General features: G+C 49.9%; 2 protein-coding genes across 5 annotated transcripts in view; one reads left to right on the top strand and one right to left on the bottom strand.

Moving 5' to 3' along the window:
* The window catches only part of hsf1 (heat shock transcription factor 1), a 155,933-nt gene extending 154,102 nt beyond the window's left edge, over window positions 1–1,831 (bottom strand). For 2 of the 4 annotated variants that reach the window (XM_069915119.1, XM_069915118.1), the window contains exon 1: window positions 1,418–1,592. In XM_069915119.1, coding sequence (XP_069771220.1) covers window positions 1,418–1,513 — 96 coding nt within the window. In that variant the 5' untranslated portion in view covers window positions 1,514–1,592. Of the gene's footprint in view, window positions 1–1,417; window positions 1,691–1,753 lie in introns of those variants that run through there. The other 2 variants (XM_069915120.1, XM_069915121.1) reach the window with 2 other exon arrangements.
* The window catches only part of bop1 (BOP1 ribosomal biogenesis factor), a 273,049-nt gene continuing 252,552 nt past the window's right edge, over window positions 1,815–22,311 (top strand). The window contains exon 1 of the mRNA XM_069915117.1: window positions 1,815–2,125. Coding sequence (XP_069771218.1) covers window positions 2,039–2,125 — 87 coding nt within the window. The 5' untranslated portion in view covers window positions 1,815–2,038. The remainder of the gene's footprint in view (window positions 2,126–22,311) is intronic.

The raw sequence follows: 22,311 nt of genomic DNA, 5'->3' as shown, positions 1-22,311 counted from the left end.
AGACAGTGTACTTTAGGTAGCAAAGAAAATGATACATAACCAACAGTTTAGGCTTGAGCCCCTCATCAAGGTATTAAAAAAATATTTACACTGACAAAACAACTATCAGCAGATCAGTGCCTTTTTCCCAGGGCAGGAATAGCAAACACCAGAGGTCAAAGAGAAGGAGGGACATTTAGGGGAGACATCAGGGTTAAGTTTTTTTTAAAGTTGTGGATTCCTGGAATGCCTTGTCAGGGATGATGATGTAGGCTGGAACATTAGCGGCATTCAAGAGACTCTTAGGCAGGCACATGGATAAAAGAAAAATAGAGAGTTATGAAGTTGAGAGAGTTTAGTTTTTTTTTTAGTTCGTAGAGCTCGTCGAAAGAACCAACGACTTGTTGATCCAAACCAAGGCTTTTATTAGTTAGCAAAAGACAGGAGCTCTACACAGGTGGCCGACCAGTCCGGAATGATCCGACCTGACTAGGGACACAACCCTTTAAGGCCCAGACAGTAGGCGTGGCTTAGCTCTCAGTCAATCGCTGTAAGCACAGTCTAGATACTGTAACTATATACACTATGTACATTGGTGATAGTGAGAGATCTGTACTATCACAGAGTTGAAACAACATCAAGGGCCGAATGGCCTGTACCGCACTTAAATGTTCTAGATCCACCTGCTCAACTGATGAGCAATCCCCGAGGCCTTGAACCCCCTTCTGTTCTTAATCCTAAACCCTGGCAAATTTCTAGTGGTGTGGCGGAAAGCGCGCTGACCGGCTGCATCGCGGCCTGGTAATGGAATCACCGATACCACCCCCCCCCCACCCCACCCGAGAGCGTGGAGCCCTGCAAAAGGTAGTGGACACGGCCCAGGACATCACAGGCAAAACCCTCCCCGCTATAGAGAACATCTACTGGGGGGGGGGGAACGCAGCAGCAGCCATCGAGGGTCCAACCCCAGCGCACGCGGTGTTCTCGCTGCTGCCATCAGGCAAGAGGTCAAGGGGCCACAAGACTCGCCCCCCCCCCTCACCCCCACACCAGCTGGCCTCCCCCTCAGGCAGGGACTGCCCTCAGGACTCGGGTGCACTTTAGGTCTTGTGTGTCCCCGCATCGTCCGCCTTCCTTTCATTGCCCCACCAGTCAGTAGTAATTCTGCTCGGCCCCCCCAGGAGAACCTCCGCGCTGCATGTGCACCCCCCCCCCCCAGCAGGTTCAGGAACAGCTGATCTCCCCCTCAGGCAGGGACTCCCCTCAGGACTCGGGTGCACTTTAGGTCTTGTGTGTCCCCGCATCGTCCGCCTTCCTTTCATTGCCCCACCAGTCAGTAGTAATTCTGCTCGGCTCCCCCAGGAGAACCTGCATGTGATGTACGTTCCCAGACGATAAATGGGAATCGCCGGCCCTTCCCCAGCCTCCCCCGACTTACTGCGTTCCAGCAGATGAGCTCGTTGGTGTTGGGGTCTTCGATTAAAGTCCACAGCTTGGTGAGGAAGGCGGGCACGTTGGTGCCGTGCGGGTCCATCCGGATGCCGGGGGAGGGGGGAGGCCCGGGGCCTGCAGCCCGGGGCCGGGGTCGGGGGGTTGGGGGGGGGGGGGAAGGAGGCGCCCACCAGGCCACTGACCACGCCGCCGCCCGACCTCGGAGCCCTCGGCGCAGGACGAGGAGGAAGGAGTGCGGGACCGCGCTCAGGCCGCCATCTCAGCCCCTCAGTCCGGCAGCGGCCCCGCCCCGCCCCTCCGCGCCGCCCCTCATGGACTTCACCTCAGATTATGCTCAGAACCTTCCCTTTATTTATTCTACATCGAAAATGCGTCGATTTCTTCGAGCCGCGGGGCTCCGGACGCCCCTTTCATTAAAATGAGAAAAACCCACCTTGACCTTTGACCCGCTGCCCCGATCCACGCCACCAAAATACACGGTTTTTGCGGGTCTCCGTCCGAATCTGCGACATGATGTCGGGGATATGTTTATGTGAAGAAACTAAGCGTATTTATTAGCGGCGTTCACCTCTGACCTCTCCACCGGCCTCGCCGCTCCTCTAGTAAGATGGCGGCGGAGAGCACGTTGGCGGCGGGGCGAAGCTGCAGCAAAGGCGGGGGGAGCAAGAGGCCGGTCCCCGGGCTCCAGGATCAGGTGGGTCGGGGGCCGCAGGGAGACCTCGGGCACGAAGCGGCCGAACACGCGTTCGGGTCGCCTGGTTTCGGAGGGTTAAAGGCAGTCCAACCCGATGGACTCGCCGGGGGGGGGGTGACGGGGGGGGAGAGGGGGGGGAGAGGGGAGGGGGGGGGTGACGAGGGGAGGGGGGGGTGACGGGGGGAGGGGGGGGTGACGGGGGGAGGGGGGGGTGACGGGGGGAGGGGGGGGGATGGGGGGCTGGGAGAGGTTATAAAAGGAGACGATAACATTGTTGGGGGAATTCTGCAGCTCACCTGTATCCATGAATGATCAGTCCATACTTGGGCTTTGAACCCCTTATAAAGCCTATAAGCCTCAATATGCCTGAACTAAGAAGCTAAGCAAGCTCAGGAGCCCCCAGTTGCCTGTAGGTCTCTGTGAGGGGATCACTGGGTGCCTGTAGGTCTCTGTGAGGGGATCACTGGGTGCCTGTAGGTCTCTGTGAGGGGATCACTGGGTGCCTGTAGGTCTCTGTGAGGGGATCACCGGGTACCTGTAGGTCTCTGTGAGGGGATCACTGGGTGCCTGTAGGTCTCTGTGAGGGGATCACTGGGTGCCTGTAGGTCTCTGTGAGGGGATCACCGGGTACCTGTAGGTCTCTGTGAGGGGATCACTGGGTGCCTGTAGGTCTCTGTGAGGGGATCACTGGGTGCCTGTAGGTCTCTGTGAGGGGATCACCGGGTACCTGTAGGTCTCTGTGAGGGGATCACTGGGTGCCTGTAGGTCTCTGTGAGGGGATCACTGGGTGCCTGTAGGTCTCTGTGAGGGGATCACTGGGTGCCTGTAGGTCTCTGTGAGGGGATCACTGGGTGCCTGTAGGTCTCTGTGAGGGGATCACCGGGTACCTGTAGGTCTCTGTGAGGGGATCACTGGGTGCCTGTAGGTCTCTGTGAGGGGATCACTGGGTGCCTGTAGGTCTCTGTGAGGGGATCACCGGGTACCTGTAGGTCTCTGTGAGGGGATCACTGGGTGCCTGTAGGTCTCTGTGAGGGGATCACTGGGTGCCTGTAGGTCTCTGTGAGGGGATCACCGGGTACCTGTAGGTCTCTGTGAGGGGATCACTGGGTGCCTGTAGGTCTCTGTGAGGGGATCACTGGGTGCCTGTAGGTCTCTGTGAGGGGATCACTGGGTGCCTGTAGGTCTCTGTGAGGGGATCACTGGGTGCCTGTAGGTCTCTGTGAGGGGATCACCGGGTACCTGTAGGTCTCTGTGAGGGGATCACTGGGTGCCTGTAGGTCTCTGTGAGGGGATCACTGGGTGCCTGTAGGTCTCTGTGAGGGGATCACCGGGTACCTGTAGGTCTCTGTGAGGGGATCACTGGGTGCCTGTAGGTCTCTGTGAGGGGATCACTGGGTGCCTGTAGGTCTCTGTGAGGGGATCACCGGGTACCTGTAGGTCTCTGTGAGGGGATCACTGGGTGCCTGTAGGTCTCTGTGAGGGGATCACTGGGTGCCTGTAGGTCTCTGTGAGGGGATCACTGGGTGCCTGTAGGTCTCTGTGAGGGGATCACTGGGTGCCTGTAGGTCTCTGTGAGGGGATCACCGGGTACCTGTAGGTCTCTGTGAGGGGATCACTGGGTGCCTGTAGGTCTCTGTGAGGGGATCACTGGGTGCCTGTAGGTCTCTGTGAGGGGATCACCGGGTACCTGTAGGTCTCTGTGAGGGGATCACTGGGTGCCTGTAGGTCTCTGTGAGGGGATCACTGGGTGCCTGTAGGTCTCTGTGAGGGGATCACCGGGTACCTGTAGGTCTCTGTGAGGGGATCACTGGGTGCCTGTAGGTCTCTGTGAGGGGATCACTGGGTGCCTGTAGGTCTCTGTGAGGGGATCACTGGGTGCCTGTAGGTCTCTGTGAGGGGATCACTGGGTGCCTGTAGGTCTCTGTGAGGGGATCACCGGGTACCTGTAGGTCTCTGTGAGGGGATCACTGGGTGCCTGTAGGTCTCTGTGAGGGGATCACTGGGTGCCTGTAGGTCTCTGTGAGGGGATCACCGGGTACCTGTAGGTCTCTGTGAGGGGATCACTGGGTGCCTGTAGGTCTCTGTGAGGGGATCACTGGGTGCCTGTAGGTCTCTGTGAGGGGATCACCGGGTACCTGTAGGTCTCTGTGAGGGGATCACTGGGTGCCTGTAGGTCTCTGTGAGGGGATCACTGGGTGCCTGTAGGTCTCTGTGAGGGGATCACCGGGTACCTGTAGGTCTCTGTGAGGGGATCACTGGGTGCCTGTAGGTCTCTGTGAGGGGATCACCGGGTGCCTGTAGGTCTCTGTGAGGGGATCACCGGGTGCCTGTAGGTCTCTGTGAGGGGATCACCGGGTGCCTGTAGGTCTCTGTGAGGGGATCACCGGGTGCCTGTAGGTCTCTGTGAGGGAATCACCGGGTGCCTGTAGGTCTCTGTGAGGGGATCACTGGGTGCCTGTAGGTCTCTGTGAGGGGATCACCGGGTGCCTGTAGGTCTCTGTGATGGGATCACCGGGTGCCTGTAGGTCTCTGTGAGGGGATCACTGGGTGCCTGTAGGTCTCTGTGAGGGGATCACTGGGTGCCTGTAGGTCTCTGTGAGGGGATCACCGGGTGCCTGTAGGTCTCTGTGAGGGGATCACCGGGTGCCTGTAGGTCTCTGTGAGGGAATCACCGGGTGCCTGTAGGTCTCTGTGAGGGGATCACTGGGTGCCTGTAAGTCTCTGTGAGGGGATCACCGGGTGCCTGTAGGTCACTGTGAGGGGATCACCGGGTGCCTGTAGGTCTCTGTGAGGGGATCACCGGGTGCCTGTAGGTCTCTGTGAGGGGATCACCGGGTGCCTGTAGGTCTCTGTGAGGGGATCACTGGGTGCCTGTAGGTCTCTGTGAGGGAATCACCGGGTGCCTGTAGGTCTCTGTGAGGGGATCACCGGGTGCCTGTAGGTCTCTGTGAGGGGATCACCGGGTGCCTGTAGGTCTCTGTGAGGGGATCACTGGGTGCCTGTAGGTCTCTGTGAGGGGATCACCGGGTGCCTGTAGGTCTCTGTGAGGGGATCACCGGGTGCCTGTAGGTCTCTGTGAGGGCATCACTGGGTGCCTGTAGGTCTCTGTGAGGGGATCACCGGGTGCCTGTAGGTCTCTGTGAGGGGATCACCGGGTGCCTGTAGGTCTCTGTGAGGGGATCACCGGGTGCCTGTAGGTCTCTGTGAGGGGATCACCGGGTGCCTGTAGGTCTCTGTGAGGGAATCACCGGGTGCCTGTAGGTCTCTGTGAGGGGATCACTGGGTGCCTGTAGGTCTCTGTGAGGGGATCACCGGGTGCCTGTAGGTCTCTGTGATGGGATCACCGGGTGCCTGTAGGTCTCTGTGAGGGGATCACTGGGTGCCTGTAGGTCTCTGTGAGGGGATCACTGGGTGCCTGTAGGTCTCTGTGAGGGGATCACCGGGTACCTGTAGGTCTCTGTGAGGGGATCACTTGGTGCCTGTAGGTCTCTGTGAGGGGATCACTGGGTGCCTGTAGGTCTCTGTGAGGGGATCACTGGGTGCCTGTAGGTCTCTGTGAGGGGATCACTGGGTGCCTGTAGGTCTCTGTGAGGGGATCACTGGGTGCCTGTAGGTCTCTGTGAGGGGATCACTGGGTGCCTGTAGGTCTCTGTGAGGGGATCACTGGGTGCCTGTAGGTCTCTGTGAGGGGATCACCGGGTACCTGTAGGTCTCTGTGAGGGGATCACTGGGTGCCTGTAGGTCTCTGTGAGGGGATCACTGGGTGCCTGTAGGTCTCTGTGAGGGGATCACCGGGTACCTGTAGGTCTCTGTGAGGGGATCACTGGGTGCCTGTAGGTCTCTGTGAGGGGATCACTGGGTGCCTGTAGGTCTCTGTGAGGGGATCACTGGGTGCCTGTAGGTCTCTGTGAGGGGATCACTGGGTGCCTGTAGGTCTCTGTGAGGGGATCACCGGGTACCTGTAGGTCTCTGTGAGGGGATCACTGGGTGCCTGTAGGTCTCTGTGAGGGGATCACTGGGTGCCTGTAGGTCTCTGTGAGGGGATCACCGGGTACCTGTAGGTCTCTGTGAGGGGATCACTGGGTGCCTGTAGGTCTCTGTGAGGGGATCACTGGGTGCCTGTAGGTCTCTGTGAGGGGATCACCGGGTACCTGTAGGTCTCTGTGAGGGGATCACTGGGTGCCTGTAGGTCTCTGTGAGGGGATCACTGGGTGCCTGTAGGTCTCTGTGAGGGGATCACCGGGTACCTGTAGGTCTCTGTGAGGGGATCACTGGGTGCCTGTAGGTCTCTGTGAGGGGATCACCGGGTGCCTGTAGGTCTCTGTGAGGGGATCACCGGGTGCCTGTAGGTCTCTGTGAGGGGATCACCGGGTGCCTGTAGGTCTCTGTGAGGGGATCACCGGGTGCCTGTAGGTCTCTGTGAGGGGATCACCGGGTGCCTGTAGGTCTCTGTGAGGGAATCACCGGGTGCCTGTAGGTCTCTGTGAGGGGATCACTGGGTGCCTGTAGGTCTCTGTGAGGGGATCACCGGGTGCCTGTAGGTCTCTGTGATGGGATCACCGGGTGCCTGTAGGTCTCTGTGAGGGGATCACTGGGTGCCTGTAGGTCTCTGTGAGGGGATCACTGGGTGCCTGTAGGTCTCTGTGAGGGGATCACCGGGTGCCTGTAGGTCTCTGTGAGGGGATCACCGGGTGCCTGTAGGTCTCTGTGAGGGGATCACCGGGTGCCTGTAGGTCTCTGTGAGGGGATCACTGGGTGCCTGTAAGTCTCTGTGAGGGGATCACCGGGTGCCTGTAGGTCACTGTGAGGGGATCACCGGGTGCCTGTAGGTCTCTGTGAGGGGATCACCGGGTGCCTGTAGGTCTCTGTGAGGGGATCACCGGGTGCCTGTAGGTCTCTGTGAGGGGATCACTGGGTGCCTGTAGGTCTCTGTGAGGGAATCACCGGGTGCCTGTAGGTCTCTGTGAGGGGATCACCGGGTGCCTGTAGGTCTCTGTGAGGGGATCACCGGGTGCCTGTAGGTCTCTGTGAGGGGATCACTGGGTGCCTGTAGGTCTCTGTGAGGGGATCACCGGGTGCCTGTAGGTCTCTGTGAGGGGATCACCGGGTGCCTGTAGGTCTCTGTGAGGGCATCACTGGGTGCCTGTAGGTCTCTGTGAGGGGATCACCGGGTGCCTGTAGGTCTCTGTGAGGGGATCACCGGGTGCCTGTAGGTCTCTGTGAGGGGATCACCGGGTGCCTGTAGGTCTCTGTGAGGGGATCACCGGGTGCCTGTAGGTCTCTGTGAGGGAATCACCGGGTGCCTGTAGGTCTCTGTGAGGGGATCACTGGGTGCCTGTAGGTCTCTGTGAGGGGATCACCGGGTGCCTGTAGGTCTCTGTGAGGGGATCACCGGGTGCCTGTAGGTCTCTGTGAGGGGATCACTGGGTGCCTGTAGGTCTCTGTGAGGGGATCACTGGGTGCCTGTAGGTCTCTGTGAGGGGATCACCGGGTGCCTGTAGGTCTCTGTGAGGGGATCACCGGGTGCCTGTAGGTCTCTGTGAGGGAATCACCGGGTGCCTGTAGGTCTCTGTGAGGGGATCACTGGGTGCCTGTAAGTCTCTGTGAGGGGATCACCGGGTGCCTGTAGGTCACTGTGAGGGGATCACCGGGTGCCTGTAGGTCTCTGTGAGGGGATCACCGGGTGCCTGTAGGTCTCTGTGAGGGGATCACCGGGTGCCTGTAGGTCTCTGTGAGGGGATCACTGGGTGCCTGTAGGTCTCTGTGAGGGAATCACCGGGTGCCTGTAGGTCTCTGTGAGGGGATCACCGGGTGCCTGTAGGTCTCTGTGAGGGGATCACCGGGTGCCTGTAGGTCTCTGTGAGGGGATCACTGGGTGCCTGTAGGTCTCTGTGAGGGGATCACCGGGTGCCTGTAGGTCTCTGTGAGGGGATCACCGGGTGCCTGTAGGTCTCTGTGAGGGCATCACTGGGTGCCTGTAGGTCTCTGTGAGGGGATCACCGGGTGCCTGTAGGTCTCTGTGAGGGGATCACCGGGTGCCTGTAGGTCTCTGTGAGGGAATCACCGGGTGCCTGTAGGTCTCTGTGAGGAGATCACCGGGTGCCTGTAGGTCTCTGTGAGGAGATCACCGGGTGCCTGTAGGTCTCTGTGAGGAGATCACCGGGTGCCTGTAGGTCTCTGTGAGGGGATCACCGGGTGCCTGTAGGTCTCTGTGAGGGGATCACCGGGTGCCTGTAGGTCTCTGTGAGGGGATCACCGGGTGCCTGTAGGTCTCTGTGAGGGGATCACCGGGTGCCTGTAGGTCTCTGTGAGGGGATCACCGGGTGCCTGTAGGTCTCTGTGAGGCGATCACCGGGTGCCTGTAGGTCTCTGTGAGGGGATCACCGGGTGGTTGTAGGTCTCTCAGGGCTTCACCGGGTGGTTGTAGGTCTCTGTGAGGGGATCACCGGGTGCCTGTAGGTCTCTGTGAGGGGATCACTGGGTGCCTCTAGGTCTCTGTGAGGGGATCACCGGGTGCCTCTAGGTCTCTGTGAGGGGATCACTGGGTGCCTGCAGGTCTCTGTGAGGGGATCACCGGGTGCCTGTAGGTCTCTGTGAGGGGATCACCGGGTGCCTGTAGGTCTCTGTGAGGGAATCACCGGGTGCCTGTAGGTCTCTGTGAGGGGATCACCGGGTGCCTGTAGGTCTCTGTGAGGGGATCACCGGGTGCCTGTAGGTCTCTGTGAGGGAATCACCGGGTGCCTGTAGGTCTCTGTGAGGGGATCACCGGGTGCCTGTAGGTCTCTGTGAGGGGATCACCGGGTGCCTGTAGGTCTCTGTGAGGGAATCACCGGGTGCCTGTAGGTCTCTGTGAGGGGATCACCGGGTGCCTGTAGGTCTCTGTGAGGGAATCACCGGGTGCCTGTAGGTCTCTGTGAGGGGATCACCGGGTGCCTGTAGGTCTCTGTGAGGGGATCACCGGGTGGTTGTAGGTCTCTGTGAGGGGATCACCGGGTGGTTGTAGGTCTCTCAGGGCTTCACCGGGTGTCTGTAGGTCTCTGTGAGGGGATCACAGGGTGCCTGTAGGTGTCTGTGAGGGGATCACTGGGTGCCTGTAGGTGTCTGTGAGGGGATCACCGGGTGCCTGTAGGTCTCTGTGAGGGGATCACCGGGTGCCTGTAGGTCTCTGTGAGGGGATCACTGGGTGCCTGTAGGTCTCTGTGGGGGGATCACTGGGTGCCTGTAGGTCTCTGTGAGGGGATCACTGGGTACCTGTAGGTCTCTGTGAGGGGATCACTGGGTGCCTGTAGGTCTCTGTGAGGGGATCACCGGGTGCCTGTAGGTCTCTGTGAGGGGATCACTGGGTGCCTGTAGGTCTCTGTGAGGGGATCACCGGGTTACATTCTAAGTATTCTGTGATAATAATGGAACCTTTACTGACATTGTACCTCGATGAAGGGGTCAAATCAGAAACGTTGATTGACCTTATAAGGGTCAGACTTCTTCCAATAATTATTTGCCAGTCACGATTCCAGCGTCTGTTGCTTGGGTGTTTCTCACTTTTTAAAGTTGGACCTGTGGAACATCCAGGGAGATGATTGGTGTGCAGTTCTGAGAAACTGGAAGCAATGGTTCAAGATCATGGAATTAAAGGGAAATCATTTAATCCCCAAGGAACTGTGTGATAGAATTGTATTAAATTTAGGATACAGACGGTGGCTCTTGGGGAAAGAAAAGTTGTACTGCATGATTCCATTTTCCAGCCCTAGATCCATATCTCTGGTCTTCCAGTACTTTTCCCTCAGGGTAAGAGAGTCTAAAACTAGAGGGCATATGTTATGGGTGATGTTAGAATAGTTATGGGTAAAATGTGTCTTCAAAAGAGATTGTGTGGGTTTAGTGTAGGTTATACTTTACAAACAGAGTAACACTTCACGAAAGACATCTCATTTAAAATGCAAGAACTTTGCTGAGGCTAGATGTTGCAGCTCCAGTTGGCTTTGCAGAAACAATGAAGAATGTGATCTATTGTGTATGGCAATGAAGTCCAGGCTCAGACATTCTGATAAGATCTTTCAAAGATTGGGTTTGGAGCCTGGTAAGAATTCGTATGGTTTTTACAAGCAGAGAAAGGAGGAAAAAACAAAAAATTGATTCTCTTTTGGGGGGAGAGAGAGAGAGAGAGAGAAAGAAGTCAGTTCAGTAGCAGTTGAGGCTACAAAATGGCAACCTGGCAGGCTTGTTGAAAAACCCCATTTTGAAAATGGGTTCTGACTTCAGCCTGTTCCAAGCCCTTGTCGTCCTTACAAGGGGAAATGGCTGGCTAGAGTGTTTCTCCTGAAATAAGGGAATGAGGAACTCTGGTAACCTGGAAGAAGAGGTTATAATTTGGAAGGCCCATGATGGGGCAAGTTTCTTTGGCAAGACACTGAAATGACTGATTGGAGGAAATCAGTTTGTGTCTGTGTGTCTAACAAGCAACAAATTTCTCTCTGAAACCAACAAGAACCTTCTTGAGTGGTAACCATTTAACTTTAAGCACCAGAGCCTGCTGGAAATTCATAAATGTTAAATTCTGTGCATAATATAAGAATTGCCTGATACTGGTGAACTTGGAAAAGTGATTGTACAGTGAAACAGAGAACTTTCCTGAATATATACACATTACCTAGACGTGCGCTTAGAATTAGAAGTCCAACTAATAAGTTAATAGTAATAAGTTAAAGATTGATCCTGTTATTATTGCTTAAAGAAAATTAAAAGCAACTTTTACAAGCCCAAAGGACCCCAAAACCCAGCAGTAGTCACCAAAAGAAATGGTTACTTAAACAAAAGTTGCTTTTAATTATCTTTAAGCGTGAAAACAGGATCAAACTTAACTAACCTAACTTAAACCCCTTCTCATTCTAAATACACGTGTATGTAATGTGTGAGTAAGTTTAGAAAAGTTCTTTGATTCACAGTCCAATCTCACTTCTCATTCCTCCAAGTTGACTAGTTGCAGGTAATTTTTCTTCTGTGCACAGAATTTAGCATTTATGAAGTTCACCAGGCTTTGGTGAACCACTCAGGAAGGTTCTTGTTGGTTTTCAGAGAGAGATTTGTTGTTCGCTGGACACCCACAACAGATTCCTTCCGATCAGCCACTTCAGTGTCTTGCCGAAGAAACTTGCCCATCAGGGTTTTTCAGATTATACCTTTCTCTTTTAGGTCATCACAGAGTTACTTTTTGTTTCTCATATTTCAAGTGAAATATTAGGCAGCCAGACCTCTCCTCTTGTATGGACCACAATGGCTTTGACCAGGCTGAACTAAGCGCACAACCCGTCTTCAAAATGGGGTTTTTCCACAAGCTTGTCCCGTTCCAGTCCCAGCTGTTGCTGCTAATTGTAAAACTGCAGAACTGATTTCTCCCTCTCCCTCTCCCTCTCCCTCTCTCTCTCTCTCTCTCTCTCTCTCTCTCTCTCTCTCTGAGAAAAGCCTGTTTGACTCCCTTTCTGCTTGTGAAGAACTACATGACCCTCTTGGAACAGCAAACAGCACTCCCAGACAGCCTGTGGCTCTGAACCTATTAGCCTACTCCTCCAAGTTCATTCATCAGTTCCTTTTCAAAACAATCCATTGGTGAAGTCTCTTGAGCATTCTCCAAAGCTTTTGCAAAGGCTCTTGGAGCCGGTCTGTCTCATATGAGCAGAGCTCCAGTATTTTAAATGAGATCTGTTTTGAACTGTTTGTATGTGACCTACACTAAAGAAATCCTGCCCCAACTTATCTCCCAAAAAACATCTATAATCTGTCACACTGGGTTTGGAGTCCTCTGGACTCATAACACTGATGAACGGGCCAAGATTTAAAAGATTCAAGATTATCTTATAGTCATTGTAATAAAACAGAAAATATGATATTACATGAAATTTCCTTTCGTCTGCCATAAGGGAAAGATCTGCAGAAATTGCTCAGTGTTCATTTCAACCAGAGAAAGAGAACTAAAAGAGGGACCCCCCCGTCCAGAGCCACTGAATGTCCATAACTTCAGCACTACCACAGCTTCCGCAAACCACACAGAATTCAGTCCATACCATGCAACCTGGGCTCCAGATGCATCCTTCGGATGATTAGGATACCTCCAGTGACCTTGAGACCCTTTTGCATCTTGGTTCCGATACCTGGTACCACTTCAGCTCATCTCCTGATGCGAGTCTTTTGACCTCAGTTGCCAGCAGCTTGTGGCCTATGTGGGTCCTTTGCCTCGAGTCACCAACTGTGTCTGTGTGTTCTTCAGCCTCAGTCCCTCACTGGTCTACTGTCGTCGTCACTGCCTCGTGGTCATCTTCTCTGATTCTCCTTCTCAAACTGGGGGTGGTCTCCCCTTCTTCTGGTACCCTGTGCCAATCCTTTGCTTCCACAGAGTCTGCAACCTCTTGTGCCTGCCTCCTAATGATGGCACTGCCTCCTTGAGCTCAGACACTGGTCGCGGGATTTTAAAGTAAACCACCTTTGGCTCCTTTAACAAGATGCTTAAAGCCTGCATTGAGCCGACGGCAGTCAGGCTGGGCGGTTGGACCACCATTTAAGAAAGGATGTGCAGATGTTGGAGAGGGTTCAAAAGAGGTTCATTCCGATGATTCCAGGAATGAAAGGGTTATCATATGAAGAGTGTTTGACAGCTCTTGGCCTGTACTCATTGGAATTTTGGAAGAATGAGAGGGGATCTCATTGAAACATTTTGAATGTTGAAAAGCATGGACAGAGTAGGTTAGGAGAGTCCAGGACAAGAGGGCACAACTTCAGGATCGAAGAGTGCCTGCTAAGAACAGAGATGCGAGGGAATTTCTTCAGGCAGATTATGGTAAATCAGTGGAGTTTGTTGCCACAGGTGGTTGTGGAGGCCAGATTAAGGCACAGATTGGTGCTTGATCATTGATAGTCCTTCGCTTTGATGAAGACGTGTTGTGGTTGCTCAGGTGACTTTGCAGTTCCAGTATGGAAGAGCAGAGAATAGAACAATGGGGGCACTAGAAGTCCGTTTTTGAAATAATTGTGGTTGCTGCTCTGTGACGCCGTTCATGGTTTTCCATCCGTTTTTGGCAGCGCCTGCCTTCAAAACTGATATAGGCTTCATTGCACAGGGGTCTCCAGCAGGATTGAGTCAGCAGCACAGCTTCTAGTTCTCTTGGCTGGATGTCACAGTAGTGTAGGGTTTCCTTCAGTGTCTTTATTGTGCTTGCGTGGACAACTTCGAGGTCACGTTCCGGTCTTTAGTTCTCTATAGAGCAGCTGACAAGGCATTCGGTGGTCGTCCATTCTGATGATGTGTCCCATCCACCTGCAGCTGGGCTCTGATAATCAGGTACTTGATTAACTAGGGTATCAAAAGTTATGGGGAGAAGGCCGGGTAATGGGGTTGAGTGGGGAAAATGGATCAGCTCATGATTTAAGTGGTGGGGCAGACTTGATGGGCTGAATTGCCTATTTCTGTTCCATGTCTAATCGTCTTCAACTACTTCTCTGAGAGTGGTAATTCTCTGGACGTCTCACCTCCTGAGGGTGGTGGCCAGCTCATTAGATGTATTGAACGTGAAGGTAAATACTGGAAAGATGTAGCAAGTGATGGTTAGGGGGAACCGGCACAGAAGAGGAGTTGAAGTCAGCATACATAAGGAGTCCCCAAATCTTTTAGACCATCAACCCCTTCATCGCATACTTGATCCCTCATTGACCCCCAGGCATGGAATCCTGGCATTAGATGGGGGTGCGGGGGATGGAGCTACAAAAGGTATAAATAACATTCTTTCTTTTGTGTTTAGACCGTCCTCCCGTTCACTCTCAATATTCAAAGGCTGAAGCCAAATATAATGTGGCAGCCATCCAAGGCCCGCTCTCGCGAGAAGTTGGCCACCACTGCCATAAATGCTAATTTCTGTGATTTTCCACTGAAAAAGTTCAATTGACACACCCGCCCCTGGTGTAATCAATTTCCTTTCAACCCCCTGGCATTTATTGACCCCCTTGGATAGTCCCCTAAACCTCCAGGCGTTGATATCAACCCTTTGGAGACCCTAGCATAGATTGACCATGTTCATATTGAATGGTGGCTACCTACTCCAATTTACTCATGTTCTTGATACCATTGGAAATGTCTTGGAATGAACCCATTGTTTCTCATCTAGATGGCTACTATCTTGTTGCTTTCAATGTATTAGCCCTCTTCTGTGCACGCCATGACGCTGAACTCTTCTGTTGCCTCCATCTCCATGCCCACTTCCACCCCCCACCCCACTCAAGACCCTTCAAGAAACATCAGTACATCTCTGGAGATAAGCTTTCTACAGATTTTTATTTTTACAAGCCGACTAACTCCCACAACTACACATCACACCCAGTCCCCTGCAAGGATTCTATTCCCTTCTCTCAATTTCTCAGTCTTCTTGTTTAGATAATCCAAAATGTCTTCCAAAAATGTGGCTTCCCCTCCACTGCTCAGCCCTTACCTACATCTCCTCCATTTCCAGCTCATCTGGACTGGACACCTCTGCCCCTAAATGCAATAAAAATAGGATTTCCCTTCTCACCTATCACCCTACCAGCCTCCACATCCAACACATCCTCATTAATTTCAGTGCCACACTTGCACCCACACCTCCTCCATCGCCACGATTCTAGGCCCTAAACAATCTTTCCAAGTGAAGCAACACTTCACTTGTGTATCTGCAAGTATCATCTAGTGCATCCAATGCTCCTGTTGGGGCCTTCTCTACATTGGAGAGACTGGATCGCTTCAATGAGCACCTTTGCTCTGTCTGCATCAGTGACAGGTATCTCCCAGTGGTCAATTATTTAAATTCTGCTCCCCAGTCCTGTGCTGACGTGTCTTTCCACGGCCTCGTGTACTGTCAAGCCAAGACCACTTGTAAATTTTCCGTCTCAGCACTCTCCATAATGTAGATTGCTTTAGTTTCTGCTCCCCTACTCCCTCTCCTCCATCCCTCTATCTTCTTTCCTCCAGCTCTCCACCCCCTTTCTCTCCTTTCGCAGAGCCATCCTCATCCCCCGTTGGCTATCCTCCCTCTCTTATCCACCTATTTCTTCCTGCCTGTGGGACTGTGCTCCTCCCCTTTCCCCTCTCATCCTCACCATTTGTTTGGACGCTGGCCCACATTTCGTCCATGCCTTGATGAGGGACTCAAGCCAGAAACGTTGGTTGTGTATTTTTATCTTTGCTGTATAAAGTACACTGTATGACATTTCCCAGCATTGTGCTTTTACTTTATTAAACCTCTGAGATCTTTCGTCTTAGTAAAGTAAGTTAACTTCCCGATTTATAATTGCTGCTTAGTTAAGTTGAGAAAATGTTGCATTGGCTATATCTCATCTCCTGCCAGTCTGGATCCAGCTTGTAATTGTGTTTATTTACTAGTTTTAATGGCTACTGATGAATTCTCAAAACAATTCTAGATTTTGTATTCTGTGATTAATAAATCCTGGAAATTCACTCCTTACAATTACTATGTTCAAAAGACATTTGAACAGACACCTAGATAGTAAGGGTTTGGAAGGACATGGGCCAAATGCAGGCACATTGGTTGGCATGGACAAGTAGGGTCAAATTGTTTATGACTCTAAGAGTTAATCATGCTTTCCTAAAATTAACTTTACCAACCATTAACAACCTTGCTTCCGGCAACCTCCAACTGTCTGTTATTCTATTGTGGTGACTTTATTAAGCCTCTGATGTTATGGGTTCTAATTTGTCAAAGAGAGATGGGAGGTGAGGACCAAGATAAAGAGGTAATGCCAAGCCAACTAGTGGGTCTAAAGGTAGACGAGTCCTGATGAAATGCAAAGTACTGAAAGAAATGGCAGAAGTTACAGTGGAGACATTTGTGACTATTTACTATATTCTCTAGACTCCTGGCAAGACATGGCAGATTGTAAAATGACAAACGCATATGACTGTTTTGAAAAGTACGTGGGCAGAAGGCAGGTAGCTATAGGCCATTTAGCGAAAAATACTTGAAGCGCTCATGAAGGAAGAAAGCAAATTGTGCAGAGGATGTGGAGAGTCTGCAGTGAAATATACAGTATAATCCCCATTATTCTGTACTTACAGGGATTGCAAGCGCCAGAAATGCAAATTTTCTGGTTGACTGAGGCTCACTTTTGATGTGTAACTAATGCACCTGCATTAAGAATACACTGTTTAAAAGAGAAAAGACAGTGCAAAATATAAAGTAATTAAAAAAAAAATCAGTATTAGAGTCTTTAAGTAATTCCTGAAACTTACAAATTTTAAATTGAAATTTGAGCCCCAGTCGCTGGCGCTGTAACACCATTGCGCTAACTGAGCTGCCGTCATAAGACGGCCACACCACCCCCCCCCCCCCACTTAAGTTTACCTGCCAAATACAGGTCGAATACCCCGCATCTCTAGATCCGAAAACCAAACTTTTTTTTACTGCTGACATGAATCATAAGTGGAAAAAAATTCAACACCTGACTTGCCCATGTGGGTTTCTGATGCTCTGTTGGCACCAGTTTGATTACAATAACAGTTGGAAAAAAAATACAATCTTTTTATCTGGCGAGAAGAAGCCAAACAGATCTGGGTCCAAGTCTTTAGCGTAGGCTGCAGCTGGAGCAACCCCATTCTCAACACTGAGTGTTATGCTGTCCGTGTTGAAGAAGTCACCTTTGGCTTCTGGGCAGGAGCAGGGATCGGCAATGGTGGGGTGGCAGAAGTCAAAAAACATTGTTAATGAGGCAAGTGTGTGATGGGCCCAAAGGACCCCAAAGCCCAGCAGCAATATTCACCAAGACAAATGGTTACTTAAACAAAAGTTGCTTTTAATTATCTTTAAACGTGAAAACAGGATCACACTTTAACTTATCACTATTAATTTACTTAACCTAACTTAACCCTTTTCTAATTCTAAATGCATGTGTATATAATGTGTATAAGTTCAGGAAAGTTCTTTGATTCACAGTCCAATCTCACTTCTCACTCCTCCAAGTTTGCTGGTTGCAGGCAATTCTTATGCTGTGCGCAGAACCACTCAGGAATGTTCAGAGAGAGATTTGTTGCTCATTGGACACAAACTGATTCCTTCCGATCAGCCATTTCAGTGTTTTGCCGAAGAAACTTGCCCCTCAGGGTTTTCCAGATGATGACCTCTTTCTTTCAGGTCACCACGAGTTCCTTTTCTGTTTCTCTTATCTCAGACGAAACATTATACAGCCAGCCATCTCGTCCTGTATCGACCACAAGGGCTGACCTCAGAACTCACAACCCGTTTTCAAAATGGGGTTTCAAACAAGTTGCCAGTTTGCCATGCTGCAGAAACCAGTTCTCTCTCTCTCTCTCTCTCTCTCTCTCTCTTTTTTCTCTGTCTTTTAGAGAAAGCCCATTTGGTCTCTGCTCTCTCTCTCTCCACTTGCAAAACCACATGATCTTCTTAGAACAGCAAACAGCATTAGACAGACCGTGGCGCTGGACCTAATCTTCTGAGTCTGTTCATCTATTGCTTTCCAAAACAATAATCCATTACTCCAAAGCATATCCAATTAACACCTACTTGTGAAGTCCAGCAAAGCAGTTTCCATTGTCTTTACAAAGACACTGGGAGTCTGGACTGTCTGGCTTGAGCAGAGCTCTGGCATTTTAAATGAGATCTGTGTTATGAAGTGTTTGTTTGTGACCTACACTTTAAAAAACCCCACAGTTTATCTCCTTTATCTATATACAATATAAAATATAACATAATCTGGTTGACAGAGGAAACATTTAAAAATAGCCTTTGAGGAGAATTTCTAGTGTTCGGTGCTTCATTTATCTTTTATAAGCAGAGATCATTTTTTTTGTTAATTACTAGCATTATTTCATGTGAATTTTTCCACTTGGGCATCAAAAGCCTGCTGATGTTTAACCTCTGATGCAGGTATTTTGACACAACTGTGCTGCTTAGTTCTATTGTTCCGAAAAACGTCTGGTCCCAACCGTTTCAGAAACAGGATACTGTACCTTGTATAATAAAGTTAAAGACTTAACAGGCAGGGATAGAGAGACATTTTGGGGGAGTTGCCAGAGTGGTACCCGCTGGCTCTTCAAACTGGATGCTGCCATTTTATTCAAACACAACTTCATTGAACCAAGAGATCCACAATCTGTTGAAGGTAAAATTTGTGGCATTCAGATCTGAAGATTCAGAAATAAACAGACCAGTTACAATCTTGAACCAGGTTGAGGTCACACACAGATGCTCAACAACTGTGGCAGGGCTTGAACGCCATCCCATCCTGTAAGACAGTCATTCTCAAACTTTATTTGGCTATGCCCCCCTTCGGAATCTGCTCACTTTATGGGTCCCCTTCCCTGTGAAGCAGTCAAGTTTTGGTTTCTTCCGTACTTCTCTCCTATATTACTTGATGTTGGGAAAAAAAACGACGTAAATGTGCATAAGGCCCCTATTAAGAATAGCTGCTAGAAAGCAAAACGAGGAACTATAATGCATCTCTTCTATACGAGATAAATGCCTTCTTGAAGAAGGGCTCCGGCCCGAAATGTTGGTAACATCTAGCTCCTATGGATGCTGTGATACCTACCAAGTTCCTCTAGTATTTACTCATGTACATGTGTCAGCTCCTGCTAACTTTGCTCCTAGTTTCTGAGGCAGATGTGGACAACCTCAGGAAGGTGAATCCTAAACAAGTATCTCACCCAGATGGTGTATCTGACCATGCCCTGAAAACCTCTGTGCAAACCAACTGGCTAGAGATTTTTGTGGACATTTGCAACCTCTCTCTATAGCAGAGGTGCTCATCAGTTTCAAAGGGACATCCATTATACCAATTCCCATGAAAAGCAAGGTGACATGATCAACCAGTATTGATTGGGTGATGGCACTTGTATCTACTGTGATGAATTACTTTGAGAAGTTGTTTATGGAACAGATCAACTCCTGTCACAGGAAGGACCTGGACCCACTTTAATTTGCCTGTTCTCAGAACAGTTGAACAGCAGATGCCATTTTGCTGGCCCTTCACTCTGCATTAGATCACCTGGGTTACAGAAATGCTTTATCTTGATGAAGCACTCAGGCCCAAAAGGAGGGTTATATATCTATCTCCTAAGAATGCTGTGAAACCGGTTGAGTTCCTTCAGCATTTGTGTTTTTACTACAAGAACACCTTCGTCAGGCGGTTGCTTGTTGACTGCAGGTGTGTTTAACACTATCATACCAGCAAAACCTGTGACCAAACTAAGGGATCTTGGACTCTGTTCATCCCTCTGCAACTGGATCCTATAAACCCCAATCAATTTGGATCACAATGTCACTAGGGTTCGAATTCTGTGCTGTCTGTCAAGAGTTTGTATGTTCTCCCTGTGTCTGTATGAGTTTTCTCTGGGGGCTCCGGTTTCTTCCCACTGTTTGTAACATACTGAGTGGGGAGGGGGTGTTATAGGTTAATTGGGCAGCATGGGCTTGTGGGTCGAAATGACCTCCCACTGTGTCTAAATTTTAAAATAAAAGTAATTTACGTTTAAAGTTTTTTTTTAAATTAAATTATAATTTTTATATTTTAAATTTTTAAAAAATCCTAGTTATGTGAAAGACCAGGGAATTGTGATCTCACTATCAACGAAATACTCCCCAGTTGAGAGGTCAGTCACCTGACCAGGTTCATTACCCAGTACTTGATCTCGTACAGCCTCTCCACTAGTCTGTTGTCCACGTAATGTACTATGTCAGAAATCTTTCTTGAGCACATTTGACAAATTCTGCTCTATCTTTCCCTCTTGCATTAATGAGGTGCCAGTCAATATTTGGGAAGTTGAGGTTTCCCGTAACAACAACCCTATTATTTTTGCTCTATTCCAAAATCTGCCTACTTAAACTGTTCTTCAGTGTTACAAGGGCTATTTGGGGATCTATAGACTGCTTCCAATAGTGATCTCTCCCTTCCTATTTCTGACTTCAACCCATTCAGAAGAGAAACTCTCCACAGGATCCTCCCTTTCTGCAGTTGTGGTACTATCCCTGATTAGTAATGCTACTGTTACTGATCTTCCACCCCCCCCCCCATACACTTGATCTTAGCCAAAAGACTGAGAAGCGATTGCCCCTCCCACCCCCCCTCCACTTTAACCTCCCATCCTATCCCTTTTTAAAACATCTAAACCCTGGTACCTACATAGCAAATCCTGCCCTTGTGTCAGCCAAGTCAATGTAATGGCCACAATGGTGTAATTCCATTTCAGCGCCAGCGATCAGGACTGGGGTTCGAGTCCCACACTGTCTGTAAGGAGTTTGTACTCTCTCCCTGTGTCTGTGTGGGTTTTCCTTGAGGCTCTGGTTTCCTCCCATCGATAGACACTAATAGGTCAGTTGGTTGTAATTGGCGATGCAAGCTTGTGGGCTGAAATGGCCTGTTACCAAGCTGTATGTCTAAATTTAATTTAAATTTAAATAAACACATTTCAAACCCTCCAACTAACTACTTTTATGCTCCCTCCATTGTCTGTCCTTCCTTACAAACTCATTACACCTTGCATCAACATTTCCACATACTCTGCCCTGTCATCTGTATCTGGTGCTCCCACTGCAGATAGTGTTATTGTCGTACTGAGCCATAGGTGTAAAACAAGTTGGGAAAAGGGTTAGGTCCGCAGCCTGTGGTGCTCCAATGCTGGTGGAGAAGATATTCTTGCTCATCCACACTAATTGGGGTCTGACAGTGAGGAAATCCAAGATGCAATCACACAGTCGTGTATTGAGACCCAGGTCTCAAATTTAAGGAGATGATGAGGTTGAAAGCTGAACTGTAGTCAATAAAGAGCATCTTGATGAATGCATCTTTGCTGTCCAGGTGTTCCAGGGTTTTGTGAAGAGCCATTGAGGTGGCATCTCTTGTCGACCTGTTGCTGCAATAGGCAAAATACAGATCCATGTCGCCATTCAGACAGGATCTGATGTACTTCAATACCAACCTCTTAAAACACTTCATCACTGTGGATAGGAGTTCCATTGGTTGTCATTTAGGCAGTTTGACAGCCCACCTTGTCCACACCAATCCTGAGCCTATCTATGATCGTCCTATTTGTCTTTATTAGGCCCATATCCCTCTATGCATTTTCTATCCAAGGTACCTGTCCAAATGCCTTCTAAATTATGCCATTTTATCTGTCTCCATCACTTGCTTTGGCATCTTTTACCATGTGAGGAAAAATTTCTCAGATCCACTCACACTAAATCTGCCCTACAGAGTTAGACTCCCCTGTCCTGTTAAAATGATTCTGACTATTTATTCATTCTGTACTCCTGGTAATTTTGCAAACCTCTATAAGGTCACCTATGTTTTGGTGAGGATAAACCCAGACTATTCAATCGTTCCCTGTAAGTAGTTCAAGTTTATTATCTGACTGTAAATATAACCAGATGAAACAGTGCATCTTTGGGCCACAGGGCATACAAAATACACATCACATAATATCGCATACATATATCAGATCATTTAAAATGAATATCAATTAAAAATATTTTGCAACAATTTACTCAGTTACAGAGTCAATTCATCGATTTCACAGCCAGTGGGAAGAAGTTATTTCCCATCCTGATTTTGATGCTGCTATATCTCCTCCTTGTGATGTGAGATACACTTTATACCAGCCCATGAAACATGATTAGCATCAACTGGAATACAATACATTAAACACGTACAATAAAAAAAAACACACACATAAGACGGCAATATTCTAAAATAAATTGTTTTTAAAAATTACTGATTCTGAAATACAAGAGATGGGTAAAGGATACTGTGCATTGATGAATAGGGTTCTCAATAATTCTTTCAGCCCTATTACAGAGCAATACTCCTGGTAAATGTCATCAGTGGAGGAAAGAGAGACCCCAGTGACGATCCTCTGTATTGATTTGCAGCTACCGTACCATGTAGTGATGCCACCAGTCAGGACGCACTGAATTATGCTTCTATAAAATGTCAAGGTGGGGGTTGGGGCCTTGCACTCATCAACCTCTTTAGGGAATGTTGGCTCTGCTATACTTTCCTGACTAATGAGGAGGTGTGGGTCCAGGAGAGGTGGTCTGTTGGAACTTTGTGCTCTCCATGATGGAACCATTCACGTGTAATTGAGAGTGGCCGATCTTCATCCTCCTGAAATTAACAAACATTTCCTTTGTCTTGTCAACGTT

This window comes from Narcine bancroftii, chromosome 1 (assembly GCF_036971445.1).
Source record: "Narcine bancroftii isolate sNarBan1 chromosome 1, sNarBan1.hap1, whole genome shotgun sequence".
Classification (NCBI taxonomy): domain Eukaryota; kingdom Metazoa; phylum Chordata; class Chondrichthyes; order Torpediniformes; family Narcinidae; genus Narcine; species Narcine bancroftii.
The sequence above is the reverse complement of the archived record's forward strand: the minus strand, read 5'-3'. Positions and strand labels throughout refer to the sequence as shown.